The following is a 24200-nucleotide window of genomic DNA, read 5'->3' as shown; positions in this document are numbered from 1 at the left end:
TACTACATCACCTGCACTAGCTGTCACGTGTGACGTTTATAGGACCATGTGGTTTCAGACATGCTGTTGGCTTAAGGGCACGAGTCTAGATGATGTCCATGTCAAGCCCTAGACTATAATAAGCGTAAATGTCGTGTACCAATAAGTCAGTCTACGTGTGGATACCTGCCACAAAAATACATCGATATTAGCACATACTGAAAACTTTAGTATTACTAATTGATATCAAGTCACTAATCGTCAAATGTGTTGGATATATATCGATGATGTTAGAGAAACCTGCTAATAAATGGTCAACGATGTCACAGATCATGTGACCGTTTCTAACTGGCTTAGACGTTCCAAATGATGTGCAGAGACTGTGGACCGTGAGTGACATCTCACAACAGCATAGCCAGACTGGCTCAATCAAAAATCCCACCCAGACAGTCACAGAGTCTATGAAACTAATACATTTTTACATTTACACAACAATATATATTATTTGATATCAATTAGTATACTAAAGTTTTCAGAAGTGGTAGTTATGGCAATACGTATTATAATGCATGTGTGGATACCTGCCATAACTACCACCTCAAAATACATCGATATTAGCACACTGGAAACTTTTAGTATTACTATTTGATATCAAGTCAGTAATCCTCAAATGTGTCCAATATATCAATGATGTTGAAAAAACCTTCCAATAAACAGTTAAAGATATTAATCTCAGAAGGTAGTTGTCACATCATGTGACCGCTTCGTTTCATCATTGGTTCTGAATGTCTCGTTTAGCTTAGACACTTCAAACAATTCGCAGAGACTGTAGACGGTGAGTGACATCTCATAACAGCACAGCCAGACTGGCTCAATAAAAAATCCCACCCAGTCACAGTCTCACACCGACAGAGTCTACGAAAGTAATCTACTTTTTACATTTACACGACAATATTATACACATTTCAGAAAGAATAGTCCAAATCTTAACATCAATAATTTCATTCCATCAATTCGGATTGACCGCCAAGATAATAAGCTTCCCGTCATTGAGACCAAGAAGCACATGCGTATTCTTACTGGTAATTGTGAGTGTTTGAATCGGCGCCAACAAAGACACTTCGTGGACGGGCAGCAATCTGAACACAAACACAAGTTGACCAGAAAAGTTGTTACCACAAAGGAATTAATATTAACTCACGCTTCCAAGCTCCTCACGATCAGTTTCTTGCCATGAGCGCCTACGAGCCACTGCCCGCTCACTGTCATGTCCGACATCGCATCAACAGAGACGAATGCTAGTAACTTTCCATTGACACTATACTTGTGTAGCATGCAGTTGTTGCCGTCCTGAATATAAAAAATTCTGATTGCATTAACGTCAATATTGGAACTCTCAACGAGAGTTGTGTACCTGAACTCCACTCTTTGACTGACCGGCACAATAGACTACGATGGTTCCAAAAGCTCCAATACCGAGTAGGGCTATCGACGATTGATGTGTCTCAGCAAAAGGGGAGTTTAGAGTGCAGACATATTGACCGGTCTGCACTGTATGGATGATACATGTTCCATTCAGCGAGCCGGTCACCGCGATGTCAAGCTCTGTGTTCAGAGCAACAGCAGTAACCTTTGAAGATTACTATTTCAATACGTTGACAAATTGAGATTAATTTTTAACAAAATGAATGAATGCCTAGTGTGTGTGTGTGCGTGTGTGTGTGTGTGTGTGTGTGTGTGTGTGTGTGTGTGTGTGTGTGCATCCGTGTGTGTGTGCATCCGTGTGTGTGTGCATCCGTGTGTGTGTGCATCCGTTGTGTGTGTGTGTGTGTGTGTGTGTGTGTGTGTGTGTGTGTGTGTGTGTGTGTGTGTGTGTGTGTGTGTGTGTGTGTGCATCCGTGTGTGTGTGTCCGTGCCTGTGTCTGTCTGTCTGTCTGTCTGTCTGTCTGTCTGTCTGTCTGTCTGTGTGTGTGTGTGTGTGTGTGTTTGTGTGCATCCTCTTACCTCCGAGTCGTGACCAAACAGAGTCTGGATTGGAGTTTCATCAACTGATGCTGCAAAACCGTGCTACACAGACAACAGGCAATGCACCATACAGTATACCTCAATTAATTAACCAATTGATTAATGAGCTAGTGTCCACGCTGGCTAAGTCACTTATAAACGAAAACATCCAATACATTCTCTCTGACTTATAAACCTATACTTGTTTGGGGGAACCAAACACTCGTATGGGATCAAGATGGTCAGATAAGTAAAGCCGTGTCCACACTAGACCAGAAATTGATCACAATCGTAATGATCGCAATTCAATCGGGATAGCAAGCATCCACACTGTACTTTGAAAATGGTAACTCCGCCTCTTTTGGTATCACGTGACTTATGACCATTGTGTACCTGTGGGTTCTTTGCTTGTGGAAAGCGTTGATACAGCAACGTAAGGCAATTGAAATTGATGGAGAGGGTTAGATGTTGTGACTATACTCATAGCACACATGAAAGGTATTGTCTACTATTTTCTAATTCGATTCAACTTGTGATCTGACGTGGATCAAATCCACCACCTCCCCTGTGGATTGGATTAATCCCAATCCAGTACCAGTGTGCACAGGGCTGCAGTCAATCACGATCGGAGTGCAATTCAGTTGCCAGTGTGGACAGTGGACAGGCCTTAAATATATCAACTACCCGAGATGTCTTCTATGCTGGTCAAGGCTGCAAGTCACAAAGTTCAAGTACCACAGCTCTCTTACTCAGAACATGCCTGCATCATTTTCAAATTGGAATCTCAACAATGTAACGATAATCTCCCTCATTTCAATATTCATGCCAGGGAGGGTCTGAATAGTGGTGTCATTTGTTATTCTCAAATACAAGTGTGAACGTATTTGCTAACACATTACAATAGTTGTGATTTGAAAGATGATTGTTGTAAGTGACCAACTCATGTGTCCTACCAACTTGGTTAAAGAATTATAATTATGTTAACCCGTGATCATGACCAACATCCAGCCACTATCAAACACATCAATCAGTAGGCATTGCTGCCGGCAGAGAGGTCCATACGATTACCACATGGGTACTTCTCAGTTCACACCAGCTTGCATATGCATCATGCCATGCATCAATGCATATGCAATGACAGCAGTTTGACCTGTCTGTAGCGGTTTGATCTGCCTGTATGACTATGGCTTCTCAAAGTACAACAGGAAAATAATTCACTAGAGAAACGGATGCAAATAGATGATGATGAAGGGCTACAATCGTAGTAATTCTAAATAAACTCGATTGTTACAGTCAAATTGGCAAACGAGATTTTCGGTCTTTGTTTGCTTGTTTTCATTGTTTTATTACTGCTTAGATGCTATAATAGTAAGAAGCTCAATAACTGGCTACTGAAGTTTCTGTTTACATTTGTTACTCCGTAAATCACACAAGTTGTGGTTGTACTATTCTTGATCTGCCAGCATCTATACACACATAGCATGCATGTGCACACACACTCGCTCATTCACGCAAGCATTCACGCATGCATGTGCACACACACAAACAAACAAACAAACACACACATGAACACCATCTAACAAACACACAGACACATGCCCTATCATCTACTAACATCTCTAACAATAAGTAATCTCTTGAACTAAATTTTTGTCTACACCCCTGCCGACACATATCTCAGAGTGCAAGGCTAACATTGCAAACACTACCCTACCACTTCTAATGTTTTTCGAGTAATAATCTTTTCAAACATATTGCCTTCCACCGTCCGGGCTTTTGGTTTCTGTGCGTGCGCATGAAACATCATAAAAATGGCCGCTAGACGGAAGTGTGCAGCTCAAGATGCAACTAGAAATGTTTAGCGAATTGAATCAGTTTGAAAGAATAAATAAACAATAATTAAATCAAAAAAGACTAATATTGCACATCAAGACCTCGAAAAAAATTACGATTCGTAAGAAAATTCTAAATTAATTTTGGAGTCTCAAAAGAAGTAGTCTCGAAGAGGAGCAGTAGGGTATAAACTGAACTGAAAACTTTAACCAAATCTCGTTACCTGATGTAGAATAAGCCACACTCTACACGTAGTGTCTCTGCTTCCAGTGATCAAGTACTGGCCACGACTGTCTGCTGCCACACACGTCACCACATCTACATCCAACCTCTGGCTACACAAACCATCATTTCACTCATATATCAAACACATACCGGTGTGCTTTCTAATGATTTGAGTCATCTTTCCCTTTGCTGACAACCAGACTCGAAAACTGTTATCCCAATGGCCGGCTACTATAAACATTTTGCCATCGCGTGTCAACACAAACAGATGCGACTTGACAACTAAGTCAGGAGAGAACGGAGCACCAAGACTTGGCAACGACCTAAACAGCAAAACATGTAACCTATTAACCCAACCCCTTTACTCTCAAAGTTAATTATGTATGTTCACTCAAAGGCTGAAGCCACAAACAGGCATTGGTTAGAGTCTCACAACGTGCACTCAGTTGGTGCTTTACCTGGAAGACGCAAGCAATGGATCCATATTGAACGTGAAAGGACATTTCTTTCCTGTTGAGTACGGTAGCCAGTCATGATTATGCCTGACGCCATACTCATTCACGGTCACCTTTATAAAACACACACACACACAAACACACAGACCCCCATTGCAAGTTGCTCTAAACTATTAGTGATATATGATACTGACAAGATCTCTTGGTAATCCTGAATGAAGGAACGACTGTGACTTCCTTCCTGCTATGCCTATGTACACAACAGGATCGCCGTCTTTGTAAACTTCGACAAAGTAAGCTTTGAGTTTCTCTAGATTCTCGAATACATCGGGTGCGAGAGTCGCATTCTCGGCTAGTCTCTTGTTGTAATGCGATGCCTCGTCAACAGACATACGCTTCGGATGTGCGTCCTATCACAACAGAAACAGAATCTTGAAACACAGTCCAATGCAATGTTAAGTCTTTGCTGCCACATAACACTAAATAATGTATTAAAACAACAAATACTTTGTCAGACAAAAATTTTTGTAATTTTTGTAATTTTCATAATATTTTTGACAAAACATTTTTGACAAAATAAAATACCCAATGAAATTTTTGCACAAGCTTTACAAGCTGCGCCAGAGTTTGAGGCACATGTTGATAACACTGATCTAGTACACTGATTTAGTCTCGTACTAGCAAATACAGTTTGCCCATAATTATTGATACTCTTCCGGTTTCCTACAGTCTTGCCAGAAATCGTGTAAATTTAGAATACAGCCACAATCTAGTGAACCAGATAATAATAAACACATGCCATACATACAAATGCATCTACCCTGAGTCAGCACGCAGCTGAGCTAGATCGTCGTCATCAGCTAGATGTATAAGATTTAAATAACATCTGCACCACCGCCATGACAGCTGACAGAAAACAATCTTCAGCGACGAGTGCACCTTCCAATTGTATCGTAACTCTCTTCGTATTGTGGCCCCTGTAGACAGTAACCCAACATCTGTTGCAATGAAAAGCAAAACAAACTTGTGGGAAGGTATTAGCACCAGAGGCATAATGGTACTAAAGATATTAGCGAAACCCTCAACTTGACTCTATCAATCCATCCTAGATGAATGTATGTACTACTCAAGTCAGTATTAGCTTCTGTCTCAGCTTCATTGTGGATTAGAAGAAAGGAATCTTTTCTTCCAGTAGGATTGCACAAGCTAAGCCATCCAATCAGTGACATCATATGTAGCAAATATACAGTACACTATGTAAGTTGATGAAAAAGAAGTAGTACAGCCACGGCTCTAATTTCAAGTACTTACTGTAAGGACTTGCATAGTGCTCAAGGGTTGGATGGACAGAGTACCAAGCACCTTTCAATACTCACCCAGGTGCCTTCCGCCCACACGTCACTAGCATATACCAAGTGATACTGTACTATACTACACGAGTAAGTACTGACAAAAAATTTCATGACGAACAGTGTATTGGTAAATGTTGACAAAATGTTGCATGACTAAATATTTGTCGCTTGCAGTAGGTATTGTTCACTGTCGATCACAGATGTTGCCTACACATCGTGTCACAATTGTATTCACCAGTCTCACCTTCAGCAGCTGTGTTGGAGTTTGACCAAAGTTCTTGATCATTCCTTCCAATGCCTCTCGTTCTTGTGGATTAGTAATGGCATCCAAATCGACGGCACCTACACGTCGGTATTACATCAAAAGACAAAATGAAAAGCATACGTGATGGTTTACTACCTTCGTATGTACAATAATAGAATACGTTCAAAGCCTCAACAGCAGCCGGCCCTCTCTGCTTGTATCCAAAAATGAGATCAATCCATTCGTGAAGATGGTCTGAGACATACTCTGACTCCTATGAAGTAATAGTTTTACTAGTTCCTGATTTTTTAACTTGCCTCTCACCAATGCTTGTCTGTGTTTCCATATGAAGTCTTATGAAGTCTTCCGGACTAGCAGCCCAAGCTGGTAATACAACATCGTCAACCCTCTGTCCGGTTTGCAATTCACCAAGGTCGATACCTAAACACAAACACGTCTGGAGACTACAGTACTACTCACACTGTATTAAACTGACGATTCTGATTGACCAAAAACTCAGGGAAATAAAAGAATTCTGGAATGAGTTCTTTGACGTCATTAGGATTCTTCAATAACGTTTCCCATGCGGCTGGTATTGAATAGAACTGACGATCGGCGAGATCAAACCTGCCAAACAAATTGGCAGTAGTCACACACACACACACACACACACACACACACACACACACACACACACACACACACACACACACACACACACACACACACACACACACACACACACACACACACACACACACACACACACACACACACACACACACACACACACACACACACACACACACACACACACACACACACACACACACACACACACACACACACACACACACACACACACACACACACACACACACACACACACACACACACACACACACACACACACACACACACACACACACACACACACACACACACACACACACACACACACACACACACACACACACACACACACACACACACACACACACACACACACACACACACACACACACACACACACACACACACACACACACACACACACACACACACACACACACACACACACACACACACACACACACACACACACACACACACACACACACACACACACACACACACACACACACACACACACACACACACACACACACACACACACACACACACACACACACACACACACACACACACACACACACACACACACACACACACACACACACACACACACACACACACACACACACACACACACACACACACACACACACACACACACACACACACACACACACACACACACACACACACACACACACACACACACACACACACACACACACACACACACACACACACACACACACACACACACACACACACACACACACACACACACACACACACACACACACACACACACACACACACACACACACACACACACACACACACACACACACACACACACACACACACACACACACACACACACACACACACACACACACACACACACACACACACACACACACACACACACACACACACACACACACACACACACACACACACACACACACACACACACACACACACACACACACACACACACACACACACACACACACACACACACACACACACACACACACACACACACACACACACACACACACACACACACACACACACACACACACACACACACACACACACACACACACACACACACACACACACACACACACACACACACACACACACACACACACACACACACACACACACACACACACACACACACACACACACACACACACACACACACACACACACACACACACACACACACACACACACACACACACACACACACACACACACACACACACACACACACACACACACACACACACACACACACACACACACACACACACACACACACACACACACACACACACACACACACACACACACACACACACACACACACACACACACACACACACACACACACACACACACACACACACACACACACACACACACACACACACACACACACACACACACACACACACACACACACACACACACACACACACACACACACACACACACACACACACACACACACACACACACACACACACACACACACACACACACACACACACACACACACACACACACACACACACACACACACACACACACACACACACACACACACACACACACACACACACACACACACACACACACACACACACACACACACACACACACACACACACACACACACACACACACACACACACACACACACACACACACACACACACACACACACACACACACACACACACACACACACACACACACACACACACACACACACACACACACACACACACACACACACACACACACACACACACACACACACACACACACACACACACACACACACACACACACACACACACACACACACACACACACACACACACACACACACACACACACACACACACACACACACACACACACACACACACACACACACACACACACACACACACACACACACACACACACACACACACACACACACACACACACACACACACACACACACACACACACACACACACACACACACACACACACACACACACACACACACACACACACACACACACACACACACACACACACACACACACACACACACACACACACACACACACACACACACACACACACACACACACACACACACACACACACACACACACACACACACACACACACACACACACACACACACACACACACACACACACACACACACACACACACACACACACACACACACACACACACACACACACACACACACACACACACACACACACACACACACACACACACACACACACACACACACACACACACACACACACACACACACACACACACACACACACACACACACACACACACACACACACACACACACACACACACACACACACACACACACACACACACACACACACACACACACACACACACACACACACACACACACACACACACACACACACACACACACACACACACACACACACACACACACACACACACACACACACACACACACACACACACACACACACACACACACACACACACACACACACACACACACACACACACACACACACACACACACACACACACACACACACACACACACACACACACACACACACACACACACACACACACACACACACACACACACACACACACACACACACACACACACACACACACACACACACACACACACACACACACACACACACACACACACACACACACACACACACACACACACACACACACACACACACACACACACACACACACACACACACACACACACACACACACACACACACACACACACACACACACACACACACACACACACACACACACACACACACACACACACACACACACACACACACACACACACACACACACACACACACACACACACACACACACACACACACACACACACACACACACACACACACACACACACACACACACACACACACACACACACACACACACACACACACACACACACACACACACACACACACACACACACACACACACACACACACACACACACACACACACACACACACACACACACACACACACACACACACACACACACACACACACACACACACACACACACACACACACACACACACACACACACACACACACACACACACACACACACACACACACACACACACACACACACACACACACACACACACACACACACACACACACACACACACACACACACACACACACACACACACACACACACACACACACACACACACACACACACACACACACACACACACACACACACACACACACACACACACACACACACACACACACACACACACACACACACACACACACACACACACACACACACACACACACACACACACACACACACACACACACACACACACACACACACACACACACACACACACACACACACACACACACACACACACACACACACACACACACACACACACACACACACACACACACACACACACACACACACACACACACACACACACACACACACACACACACACACACACACACACACACACACACACACACACACACACACACACACACACACACACACACACACACACACACACACACACACACACACACACACACACACACACACACACACACACACACACACACACACACACACACACACACACACACACACACACACACACACACACACACACACACACACACACACACACACACACACACACACACACACACACACACACACACACACACACACACACACACACACACACACACACACACACACACACACACACACACACACACACACACACACACACACACACACACACACACACACACACACACACACACACACACACACACACACACACACACACACACACACACACACACACACACACACACACACACACACACACACACACACACACACACACACACACACACACACACACACACACACACACACACACACACACACACACACACACACACACACACACACACACACACACACACACACACACACACACACACACACACACACACACACACACACACACACACACACACACACACACACACACACACACACACACACACACACACACACACACACACACACACACACACACACACACACACACACACACACACACACACACACACACACACACACACACACACACACACACACACACACACACACACACACACACACACACACACACACACACACACACACACACACACACACACACACACACACACACACACACACACACACACACACACACACACACACACACACACACACACACACACACACACACACACACACACACACACACACACACACACACACACACACACACACACACACACACACACACACACACACACACACACACACACACACACACACACACACACACACACACACACACACACACACACACACACACACACACACACACACACACACACACACACACACACACACACACACACACACACACACACACACACACACACACACACACACACACACACACACACACACACACACACACACACACACACACACACACACACACACACACACACACACACACACACACACACACACACACACACACACACACACACACACACACACACACACACACACACACACACACACACACACACACACACACACACACACACACACACACACACACACACACACACACACACACACACACACACACACACACACACACACACACACACACACACACACACACACACACACACACACACACACACACACACACACACACACACACACACACACACACACACACACACACACACACACACACACACACACACACACACACACACACACACACACACACACACACACACACACACACACACACACACACACACACACACACACACACACACACACACACACACACACACACACACACACACACACACACACACACACACACACACACACACACACACACACACACACACACACACACACACACACACACACACACACACACACACACACACACACACACACACACACACACACACACACACACACACACACACACACACACACACACACACACACACACACACACACACACACACACACACACACACACACACACACACACACACACACACACACACACACACACACACACACACACACACACACACACACACACACACACACACACACACACACACACACACACACACACACACACACACACACACACACACACACACACACACACACACACACACACACACACACACACACACACACACACACACACACACACACACACACACACACACACACACACACATACATGCACGCACACATGCACGCACACACACACACACACACACACACACACACACACACACACACACACACACAGTACACTGACAAACAAACAAACAAACACAAGTATCTGCACAGACATACTTTCCACCCTGGAGTTGAATGTGTAATGAAGTAAACGGTTCCAGCCTGACCAAATAGTGCATAACACTAGCTGCATTAGAGTAGTGTGTTCCGTAATGAAACTTATCCACAATACCACCAGGATCAAAGAACATCTCATATCTACAATGAACAACACCACACAATAACATAGCCAAATTGACTGACTTATACTGTATTTCTGAGCCTTTAATGGTATGCAAGTAAAACAAGAATTAACAAAATCGTAGTCAATCTTTACAGTAGCCGAGTCTACACTAGCATGCTGCTGTACCCAAGATATACTGGCAATCGCTTAACCCCACTATACTGTATAACCATGTTTCACTGCCGTCCTTATAAAAGCGCCATATAGCAGTCATATCCGACCAGACTAAATGCCGTCCTTACCAAGCAACATCCTTTTTTACCGACACACTATCGAGTCTCTGATTGTGCGGATTGATCACGAACGAGGCATACAAAAGCACACCCAAGCAGTCAAATCATAACGTACAGGTAGAAGCTGTCACTGTTGTTTCTCAACCTCTTGTATACTGATGTAGCATACAGGTATTTCATTTGCAAGCTAGCAATCACGTTTTTTCATAGATTTGTCCCTGATGTTCCTTTCCTTCCATATTAGTGAACGTTATAGGTACTTATCATGTACTACATACTGATCAGGGTTGTTGGGTGCATGGTTTCCATGTCAAATTACTAAGTGCCTGCCTCAAATTAGCGCTTCACTCTAATAAGTGTCTTCCTTCAAAGTTCGAGAAAAATAAGAGCCACGGCAGTAATAAAGGGTCATATGGTAAACTGGCATGCAGTTAAAGCCACGGAACTATGGTACCAACTTTTCTGCCACTTCTGCAACATGTGCTGGATTCCTACAATAAAAAATGTTTCTTGCTGCTGCAATAAGTGAAGAGTTCCATTAGGATTCTTACTGCACTCCGATGGGTTTAGTAAGGTCACGAAATATGTCCGGATTGTTAAGGTCCAGTTCTTCAGAGTGATAGTCTTTCAAAATCCATGGAAACTGCAAATAAACAAAAGTTGCATCTTCAAAAACTTCAGGAGAGCTAGTATCAAAGACCTCTATCTGTAATATATGTATAGTTTGCACAACTAAGTCCAAACAAGCATTACGACGTCAAATAAACTCAGAATACAAATTATCAATTGTAAAACAGCATCAGGAATTTCTGTATTCAACATCTCAATACGCACAAAGCAAGGCAGCTAGTTCCTATTTAGCAAACTTCACTGAATTTCAAGTACTATTAAGGTGTGACAAGTCTCCTCACTGGAATCCACAGACAATCACAACGGTAAGCATTAATTAAACCAATTTCATGCATAATACAGAACAAACTATCACAGAAAACAGACATAAAAATAAAGCAAACAAGAAACACAAACACACACACGCAAAAAACATGCAAGCACACCCATTGACAGCTAAATATTAAAAATGAGAAGCCAAGTATCTGGACTTACCACTGGATACTGGCTGAAGTCATTGTAACTTCTTCCAGAAATAGTATTCAACTGCATCAAATAGTCAAAGTTCGAAATCTGCCTTCTTACCCACTTCTATAGACGAGGCAATTACAGAGTCAAAACAACCATCAAACACAAAAACACACAAGCAGTAACCTGAGTTATTCCCGAGTCGGCCAACATTTCAGCAGGACTACGAGAACTGGCATAAATAAGATTGGGTGGATGTAGAGACAAAAGCTTTGAATAAATCTTGTTACGAGTCTATACACAAATGCACACGAGAATACACACAACATGACAGTTTATTTGATTTTATGTGGTGATTACTTGTTTTGTAAAATTAATAAAATAATTAGTTTGGTTGAGTAAAAAAAATTCAAGTGCACTTCGTCGCAAGTTATAGCGTCGTAAATGAACTTCACGTAGTTGAGACAAATCCCATTGAAAATCACCACCGACATCTAAACATGATTTCATTCAATTATAACACAGCTGACAAGTACAAATAGACAAACAACAAATAATAAAAAACAACAGACAGATTGAGAGTAAACAACACATGTGCACACACACACACACATGCACACACACACACACACACACACACGTGCACACACACACACACACACACGTGCACACACACACACGTGCACACACACACACGTGCACACACACACACGCACGCACGCACACGCACACACACACACACACACACACACACACACACACACACACACACACACACACACACTGTTTAACCAATTAACACTATGTTCAAAAACACATGTGTGTTATGCTATTTACCCAATTCTCTTTCTGAAGGTGGCCTTGTATCAAAAAAATACACATGGCTTCTAGTCATCCTAAAGGTGCCTGGCACAACTTCTGTATGAACAACAAGTTCACACTGTTCAAGAATAACAACTTCTGCAAGACCAGACACTGGTGAAGAGCTAAATCAACATGAAACTCTACGTTAAAACAATTAAATGCTTAATGTGCAATTGTAAAATACTGTCTAACGTTTCTGCATCTCTGAGCACAAGCCATTCATCGTCTCCAAGGCGATCGTCAGCCTGATTCCGAACACGAGCCTCTTCACCAACCGTCAGGTCAATGCCACCAGTCACGTGACCTGGTTCAGACGTACTGGAGCGTCCTATCACACAAATTCTTATCAAGCAAAATCCTTGCCAGGCCACATGACTGAGAAATAATCACACGAGCTAAGTGAACTGTCTTACAAGTCAACAAACAAAAATGCTGCCTGGTTCTAATAAAACTGCCTTATGCTAAAATATTGAGCCAGTAATTGCCATTTCGTGCAGAAATAAGGAATGAGCAGATAACCCTTAAGTATATACGTTTATAACCCTTACTTGATCTACATTCTAGTGACATCTACATATTAAACTGCCACCAATTACCGCCACAAGACACCTCAATATATTCAATGTACATAATTCAGGATGACATGCCAATGGTAAGTATGGTTTCACCCTGACTCCAACCAGAAATACGGTTGTTTCACAGTGTACAATGTTACATTAGTGAAATGTTATGATAAGGTATCATGTGACCATGCCATATTGATATCACCTGTTCTATCTCTTTTAAGACTGGCTTCAACATGACGATCATAGTTGAAGAGCCTTCGCAGTTTGAGATGCATTCTACTAAAGTTCTCTCGATTGTCAACCATCCAATAAGATTCCTGTGTTTCTCTAAAATTTAAAATGACTTGACTAATTCTACAGAGAAATAAATCTAGAATAGTTTACCTGTTAGACCATGTGCCTCGCTCACTTGTGAGAAACTGCTTTTGTTCCCTCCAGTATTTAAGAACTGTGAGATGACACTTTTTGTCTTCCGCCAATTCAGCAGCAAGGTGATCTCGTTCAGTTTCACGTCGAGCCATAAAAGGATTCATAACCAATTCCTACATCAAATGCAAATAAAGCTTGTCTCTGCTAGTAATGGTTAGTTATAGTAGTAACGTAGATTAACGTCAGGTCTGAAGAGTAGATTATTACAGCAATCTGGTAATGTTATACATAGCAAACTGTTGAGCCTTGACGTCACATGCATGTGTCACCCAAGCAAGCACAAATACACTTGTACTGTACACACACACACTTTCACACCACCTACGTACCTGCACCTTCACCATGCCTTCAGCAACACGATGCTTGCTCTTCTTGACTGACTCTGTACAAGCAACTTGACATTCTTGTTGCAGTCTGGCTACACGTGTCGTGGCTGGACCATGTAGATCCTGAGCATAGTTCTCCATCGTAGGAAAAATCTTACAATGTGATTACGTTACACACCAATACTGCAACAACACATCAAGAATCTACTTGCTCTCCAAGAAATGCTCTCCACTCATCAGACTTCATAAATTCTAGTAAATTATGAGTAAAAGAAGCATCGTCTTGTGAAGGCAGATTAGGAAGATGATGATCAATGTCTAGAACATCCTTCCATAAGATCAACAGCATACGTACTATGGGAAGAAGTAACATATGGTTGTAGCAATCGGAATCTACAGAGAAAAACACATAGAGTAGCCATTATAAAAGTAGTAGTATCATCTTCAGAGAAAACAGTTCTTCTATTAGCTACACACAATACAACCCAGTAGTACTGTTATGTTCTGTTCTATTGTGTTGGGTTGTTTCCTACATTTATAAAACAACACAACATGTGCACATGCAAACATCCATACACAAGCAAATAATCAGTACACAGAAATGCTACATCCATTACAAGTATACCGATTGTGTGTTACGTAGTGTTACCAGTAAGCCATAACACAGTCCACCAAACCGAACTGTATCATTGACTATATCTGTTCTAAAGCAGTTACAGAGTGTATAATTTTCTAGAAAGCGTTTACTGAAACTACTTGCAGGGTGAAATAGTGTGCCAAACTAATTAGTGCCAAAATCAACAAAAACTTAAGCTACAAAATTGAAATTGTTCTAAATTATAAGCAAGACAAACCTTGCAGAGAAAATTATAAAAATAGAATATACTCTCACAATATATTTCTAGAGAGACACCAAACTATATTGGCAAAGAGTCTCCATGATCTACAATAACGACCATAGATCAAACTCCACATCCTCATAAACTCAAATAGCTGCAGCAGTTATCTAGACTATGAGATTCAAAAGTGTGTACAAACCTGCTTCTCCCTTTTGTATAGCAGATGCTAAAGAGTCACACACTGAACCAAGAATGAAGCTTGCCTCAAGGAAATCAGGCAAAGGATGCTTCTGCAGCAGTGGCTGCAACCGAGATGTTGCCACAGCACACAACTAAATGACAGTTAGTGACATCTAATTACCATTCATACACTTGTCGTGTAAACAGTAACGTCACCTCTTCAACAGGTTGGTTTACAGCAGCCAATAGAACTCGGAGACCAATGCGTGCTAAATCTTTGTTTGTAGAATCAGTGGCATGCCAGACATGCAATTGATCAAGAACTTGAAAAATTCCTTTAATCAACTAAACAACGACATCTAAGACGCCGACCACAATAAAGCAATGTCAATACCTTGCCACTCCAGACTGTTGCAAACTCTCCTGACAGATCTAAACATATAAATCGTTTCATAAACACACCCACCTTATACAACTTGTGTATGCTTTCAAATAATAATTAAGATATAATACATTTACAATATAATTTTAGGTGTCATTTGTTTTATCTAACCATCCTAAAGGAGTCAAGGTGCATTTTAATTGATTGTGCATCACCCGCAAAGAACATAGAAATAATAAGTCAGTGTGTTGATCGAGTCTTGTACTCTACTCTCCACTCGCGTTGACTTGGCCAATGGAAGCAGATAATGAGAAGGGATCAAGACCTGGAGTACTGTTTAAATCTCTATTGCTACTTATAACGTGATTAGTGTCAAGTGTACATCATAGAAATGGACGATGGCATAACATTTAAGTAAATTACCTCACTTAGCCTAGTATGTAAAGATCATTAGTGGTTACAGGAACTCTAATACGCAGATGTCCTATCACTTGCTACCACTACTAAAAAGATTGATCTCTGCCATTTCCACTGGTAGAACTGAGAGGATCTGTAGTTTCAATTAAATGATACCAAGATCTCTCTCTCTCTCTCTCTCTCTCTAGTACACTGACAGCAAAGTGATGGAATTTATAATCAGCCAAGTCAATGCAAATGGAGATATAGCTGAATGACTGTTGCTGCACAAAGACTGAAAGTTCTTGCTCATTAACATATTGTACGTGTTTCTGTATGAAGAAAAGCCTAAATGACAGAGTGAAGAGAATGCGCAGACCACACAAAAAAGCAACTACAAGTAGTATTTTGCATGATACTAGAAATGTACATATTAAAACACACAAGTTCCGCTGATGCTCTCGCACATGCTCAATTAATATTTCATGACAATGTCCTAGTGGCAAGTGATCATTCAATGACCAATTGTAGTAAACCACCCCTAACTTCATGCAATTGCATAGATTCAAAACGATTGTGACAATTCACCTCCATATCCAAGTGACGACCTGAAGATGAAATTCTCAACAGCTTGAATGAGTTGCACAGCACCAGTTACAAGAACAGCATCTATTAAACCTGCAGCAAACAATAATAATCAAAATCTGTCAATAATAATCAAAATCTGTCAATAATACACAATATAATACATTACTATAACCTGCATGAGCCAAATCATCTCCTGCAGCATGTAGACAACGTTCAAAGAGTCTACAACAACATCATTAGTTCAATACAAGGTGATGAAGCTATAATAACTAACTCTCGTTTCAATGTAATTGCTGGCTGAAGAAGTTCATACTCGGCAGCTGTATTGTCTATACAAGCCATCACCTGACCTCGTTCCTATTCAGTGCCACTCACTACAACTTCACTTTCATTCTCAAATATAACAAAGCAAACCTTCCAACTGTCACAACCACTCAATCCTTGCCACATAATGAGAGCCAGAATGTCCAAAACCATGTTACACAGTTCACAACCGAGAGCCTTTGCAGTTCGATCCAGCACGTCTCTCTCATTTACATCCTCAATTGGCACAGCTGTGAGAGAGCGTTCACTACCATCTGAGACTTGTCTGGGCAACGGCGGTGTTGCCTGAAGTCTGACAGCTTTCCGAGCAGGAGTGAGCAATGCAACAAGACCCTTAAACCAAGCCGGCTCCTCCACATACCATTTCAAACCGATTGACAGTTTTGACAATGAAATTAAGATCTACGATATTGACACACAACGTGAATCACACACACACTGAAGTAACACTAATAACACAATCCTAACTCGTTGACATATTTCCAATCGGACATGGTAATCTGCATTGACTGCAATCTCAACAAGTGATACCACTAAGTCGTAGTTCTGTAGCACACCTGCAACACAACAGCTACAAACACTGAACTATAAACAAATACAATGCTTACCAGCCACATAAGAACTGCCAACTTTAACACTTGCGATCTCCATCAGCAACGTAGCTTCAGCGCGAGTCAAATCAAAAGCACTCATACATTGACACAAAGCTACATAAAATAGTTATATTATAAAGACAAAAACCATCCATTACAAAGTCAATATGAAGCAAAGTAATTAAACAAGCAGCTAACCTCCAGTGCTCGTATCATCCAGCAGCAAGCGTCGCTTGTTGCTCAGAGAGACGTGGCTTGATGTCATCATAGCCACTAGTATCTGCATAAGTACAACTCACTGATATTTGCAACAATCACAGACAATTATGAAAAACACAACAGAATACCTTCAGACCAATAGTTCGCACTCTTTCGTCCCCAAACTGAGTCAACGCCCACAGCAACTCACCTCGGCCAGTACCAGAGATCATCTCTATTATCTCAGCATGAGCAGGAGCCTTCGTCATCAGAGAGTACAGCATTCCCAACACTTCCATTAGCTGACCAACACAAGCACATAATCACAAAAACTTTTTAGTAAATACAAGAGAGATGACACACGTGTGATGGCTCAACAGAGCTGGCAATAAAATTTAACGTTGCTTCGAGTTCCTCCATTTTCATACCTTTCTGCATAAAATACTTGGTCGAACCTACAACATACGCAAATCCTTGATGAGTAAAACCAAACCGCTACAGCTGATCTGCATACTAAATAGTGCCCCACGAATAGCTTTCTCTTCATCACTAATCTCTCCAAATTCAAAGACTTTAGGAGTTGACGGCGTAGTTGGTGTTGAACTGTAAACAAAAAACGAGCTTGGTTTAGACTGACTGATTGTATCAAGCACATGTAATTAAGTTGACAAGTTACCTATGAAATTTCCGCACAACACCGAGTAGGAAGGATACACCATATCTACTGCGGCACATCTTGAAGTTGTCCTTAATGACTGTAGCCACATATTGAATGTGCCCTGACAAGGAAAAATGGAGCCAAAATCAAACCATCAACCACGACATATTGGTGTGAGTTAAATAAATTACACTGAACCATCTATCGTCAGTTTCGTTGCAGAAGCGAGCAAGTCATATTTTAATTCATATCCAATAGTGTCTGCACATTGATACTGCGTGTAACTAATTTTTTAACTGGGCAAAGATCGGGGAAAGCAGCTAGTACACATATAAAAGTCATTTAAACACAAGCGTGTTTCACATAATACAAAATGTTCTTTTGACATCATATCTGCCGTCTTCAAAGCCAAAGTGGTGTACGTTTCAGCTCCAAATAGAACAACCTCCAGCAGCAAGCATAACACTAGAGCGCCCTGGAATCCCAACAAAGGCAAATGTGTTCAGCCACTGTATCACAGAACTGACTGCTGAATACTCTGAACTTATCACTATATCATTGCCTGCTGCTAGAGAAGTTCTACGTTTAATACTCAAAACAAAGCAAACCAATGTGCACTATGTTGCCTTCAAAATGGTAAATACAATGACAATGACAAGAAACTCCCGTATTAATGGCCGAAACAATCACATAGAGCCACAATAGATTTACCGATTTGTGTGTGAAACTTTGCCCGAGTCCAAATTCCAAAGTTGAATACCAAATGCTCGTAGATCTGCCCTACAAGGCGAGTATTAGTAGACGCCACTGTCTCAACCAACATCTGCACGACAGATAACATTTCTACATTGATGTGACAAGCATCAACCTAAATTGCACCACAAACAATTGTTAATGACAACAGAATTTCACTGTAAATCGTCACTTGACCAGACCTTGTGCAACAAAGCTCCAATAACTGCCATCCCATTCCGTTCCTGAAGAGCCGATTGGTTTGATGGCGATTGAAAAAGAAAGCTCCTCAACAACGACAAAAACCTTGCTACCTCACATCGTTCATCGTCTTCATTCCGAAACGTCGGCCGCCCTAGATAATAAAATACCAACTTTGTATCACAAAAATGTCAATCATGTGGCATACATGCTGGAGGTTTCCATTGTAGCTGTTGCCCTCCTTCAGGACTGTCAACCTCATCAGATGTGGTAGATATTGGTGTGAGAGCGTTATCAGATACAGAGCTTCCTGATGCTGTCACTCGTTCACAAACATCATTTTCGACATTAAGATTCAAAGTTTTACTACATTGAGACACTACACCGTGTGTACCATCTGTACTACTCAACGTAACTACAGGCTCAAGACACGGTTGAACTGGTAGGTCAACGGTCTCCAATAATGGAAACAGCACCTGAACACCTCCGAGAGTTCCTAATGTATCCTAAACGACACACATGAATATATACATACACATATATACAAAACCAAGAAATAACACTCTGCAAGACCTTAATGTTCTGTGTCACTGCTTTGTGTCCAGTCAACCTGCATTAACCAAAAATATTAATACACTACACAAACACTAGGACGAATGCCTCCTAACCGGCCATGTTGACTATGTTTCCCACGTGGCCTTACAGTGATATCAAAACACAAGTGATTCTTGCAAGCCTGACAAACAAGAATATCAATCGACAATACCATATTTTCCAAATATTAACAAACCAAATGCATAAAGGAAACTCCACAAGTTTACCAATCATCCATTAATTCTTAGAAATTAAATTAACAAACTCTGTTATCCTCACATAGAAAGCGTTAATGAGTTAATTACTTTAGACAAGGCGGTTGTTAGGGAGAAGTGTAAAGACTAGTGCAAGGTAAAACAACACTGAACAGGCATTTAGTACTAATCTCTATGTTCATCGTCTGTCTCCTCTTCTTTGCAATCTTCTTCTGCGTTGTTTTACCATCTTGACAGTCTACTTGGTGCTATCTACCTTCAGAGTAGACTGTGTTGATGGCTTCAGTGGCTGCCAGTTTCTCTGCCACAGAATAGTCTTTGTTCGATGTGAGAGTACGATGAAAGATCTCGGCGTTGTTGCTGCGATTACTATTACAATTGTTGTACATTTAGGCTTATTGAAATTTACATGTTGTAGGTGGTGTTCACTTAACACCTTGCACTAATTCTGAGGTGTTACTGACATTTTTCTCTCAAATAAATATTACGAAAACCTTAACCAAAGTCAAAGGTTTACTGTCAAAGCACATCCAAAACCTACATTTCATTATTTTTGAATTCATTAAAATTCGGAAAAAAGTAGTCAGTCATTGCTAACTCACCTTGGCATGATAAAACAGTAACAACTGTGACGACAGAGTACTCAGTTGAGAATTGGCATCGCCAGGCTGAAACAAAGTCACATCGTCCGGACCTTGACAATACGAAACAAAGTCAATTAATTAGTATTTATATCTGGATTGGTAATAAAAGTGCCTCGTGAGTAAAGGATCTTCATTTGAGTCTCTGAAATAGCTTCAAAGAACACACAAACTGGACCAAGCTGACCGAGTAGAGAACATGGAGTACCCCATTCGCTGTCTTGGCTGCCAGCCTGAACATTGAGAAGACATGAGGTCATGCTGGTGTAACAACTAAATAATCAACTGGTACCAGTATAGACGATGGATATTCACTACCAGCACCTGCATCTAGAGAGTCTACAGGCGAGTCAGGCCAGTCGATATTTGGAAGACTGTCCAACTCGTTTGTTGTACGATGTCCAGCACATCCAATGTGGCACGATCCAAATCCCTAAACAGCGCAACCACTGTAATGTTTCTGTTCATGTCTGTGTACTTCTCTGCATATCTGTGAGTGTGTGTGTGTGTGTGTGTGTGTGTGTGTGTGTGTGTGTGTGTGTGTGTGTGTGTGTGTATGTGTGTGTGCGTGCGTCTGTGTCTGTGTGTGTGCACATACATGTGTGCGTCTTTCTGTCTGTCTGTCTTTGTTGTTTGCAAGGACTGGTTTATTTTCACAAATTCCTAACATATGTACAAGTAGAGTCTATATAAGAATAAAGAATCTGTCTGTCTGTCTGTCTGTATGTATGTATGTATGTATGTATGTATGTATGTCCATCTGTCTGTCCATCTGTCCATCTGTCCATACACCTGTCTTTTTGTCTGTCTCTGTCCGTCTGTATGTCTGTTTGTTATTTGTCTGTTTGTCTGTCTGTCTGTCTGTCTGTCTGTCTGCCTGTCTGTCTGTCTGTCAGTGTTTTACTCATTAGCAATAGTCTCGGACTACAAGTAGAACATTTCATTTTAACAATAACTGTTTGTAGTAGTGAAGATTGTTGACAATAAACTTGATTCTGTCTGTCTGTCTGTCTGTCTGTCTGTCTGTCTGTCCATTCATCTGTCTGTCCATTCGTCGGTCTGTCTGTCTGTCTGTCTGTCTTTAGGCAAGCATGCATGCATGCACGTGCTGCACAAACCAACAAGAAAGTATTCACATTCCACTCTTCACTTACTTCACTAAAGTCAGGCAGTTTCATACTTGTCTTACGACAAAGTTGGCCATCAATAAAAATCAACACCTCTCTAATGCCCCACGGACGTCTCTGGCCCACATGTACAATACCAACATGATGCTATAGAGATTACACTCAAATCACACACCAACACCAACACTCACATCCTTCATCTCATGTTATCACCTACCCACTGCATGTCAAGAATTGGTTTATCTGACACAGCCACAGTAAGGTACTCTTTCTTCAGACTAACAGCAACAACCAAGACTCCGGTTGTGGCAGTAAAGAATGCCTCGAAACCAACACCAGACGGTGAAAGGAAGCTGTAAATAAATCGTATTTTATTGTAATACCATACACTGAAACAGAAAACTTACCTATACAGCTGTCTTCTGTACTGCTGACCTCCTGGTAAGTGCTTGGGAGCATCAAGACACAGCCAGGTGTGGAATGAGAAGCCACGCCCACTGCCAGGCCATCTTGCAATTCGACGAACAAC

The 24200-nt window shown here is 42.4% G+C and overlaps 1 protein-coding gene across 1 annotated transcript; it reads right to left on the bottom strand.

Annotated features, from left to right (window-relative positions):
* Positions 1 to 610: 610 nt before the first annotated feature.
* Positions 611 to 24011, bottom strand: LOC134184416 (neurobeachin-like protein 1). Its single transcript, XM_062652095.1, is given in 49 exon segments — positions 611 to 1118; positions 1181 to 1329; positions 1394 to 1609; positions 1984 to 2046; positions 4040 to 4134; positions 4192 to 4364; positions 4500 to 4609; positions 4691 to 4906; positions 6093 to 6190; positions 6249 to 6366; positions 6417 to 6455; positions 6457 to 6533; positions 6589 to 6719; positions 12343 to 12483; positions 13200 to 13232; positions 13293 to 13384; positions 13846 to 13941; positions 14005 to 14112; positions 14179 to 14312; positions 14656 to 14804; positions 14875 to 15010; positions 15451 to 15575; positions 15633 to 15790; positions 16007 to 16156; positions 16212 to 16396; positions 17042 to 17174; positions 17239 to 17367; positions 17417 to 17454; positions 18389 to 18478; positions 18561 to 18610; positions 18663 to 18745; positions 18803 to 19114; positions 19181 to 19269; positions 19321 to 19419; positions 19504 to 19585; positions 19653 to 19805; positions 19867 to 19958; positions 20018 to 20106; positions 20180 to 20282; positions 20873 to 21029; positions 21097 to 21248; positions 21303 to 21600; positions 21668 to 21704; positions 21763 to 21830; positions 22506 to 22597; positions 22660 to 22777; positions 22837 to 22977; positions 23699 to 23818; positions 23889 to 24011. Coding segments are annotated over 49 exon segments (5856 nt in total). The 5' UTR covers positions 23898 to 24011; the 3' UTR covers positions 611 to 988.
* Between the last annotated feature and the right edge of the window lie 189 nt (positions 24012 to 24200).

Source organism: Corticium candelabrum, chromosome 9, assembly GCF_963422355.1.
Source record: "Corticium candelabrum chromosome 9, ooCorCand1.1, whole genome shotgun sequence".
In the NCBI taxonomy this organism is placed as follows: Eukaryota; Metazoa; Porifera; class Homoscleromorpha; order Homosclerophorida; family Plakinidae; genus Corticium; species Corticium candelabrum.
Note: the sequence above shows the minus strand (reverse complement) of the source record. Positions and strands in the feature narration are given on the sequence as shown.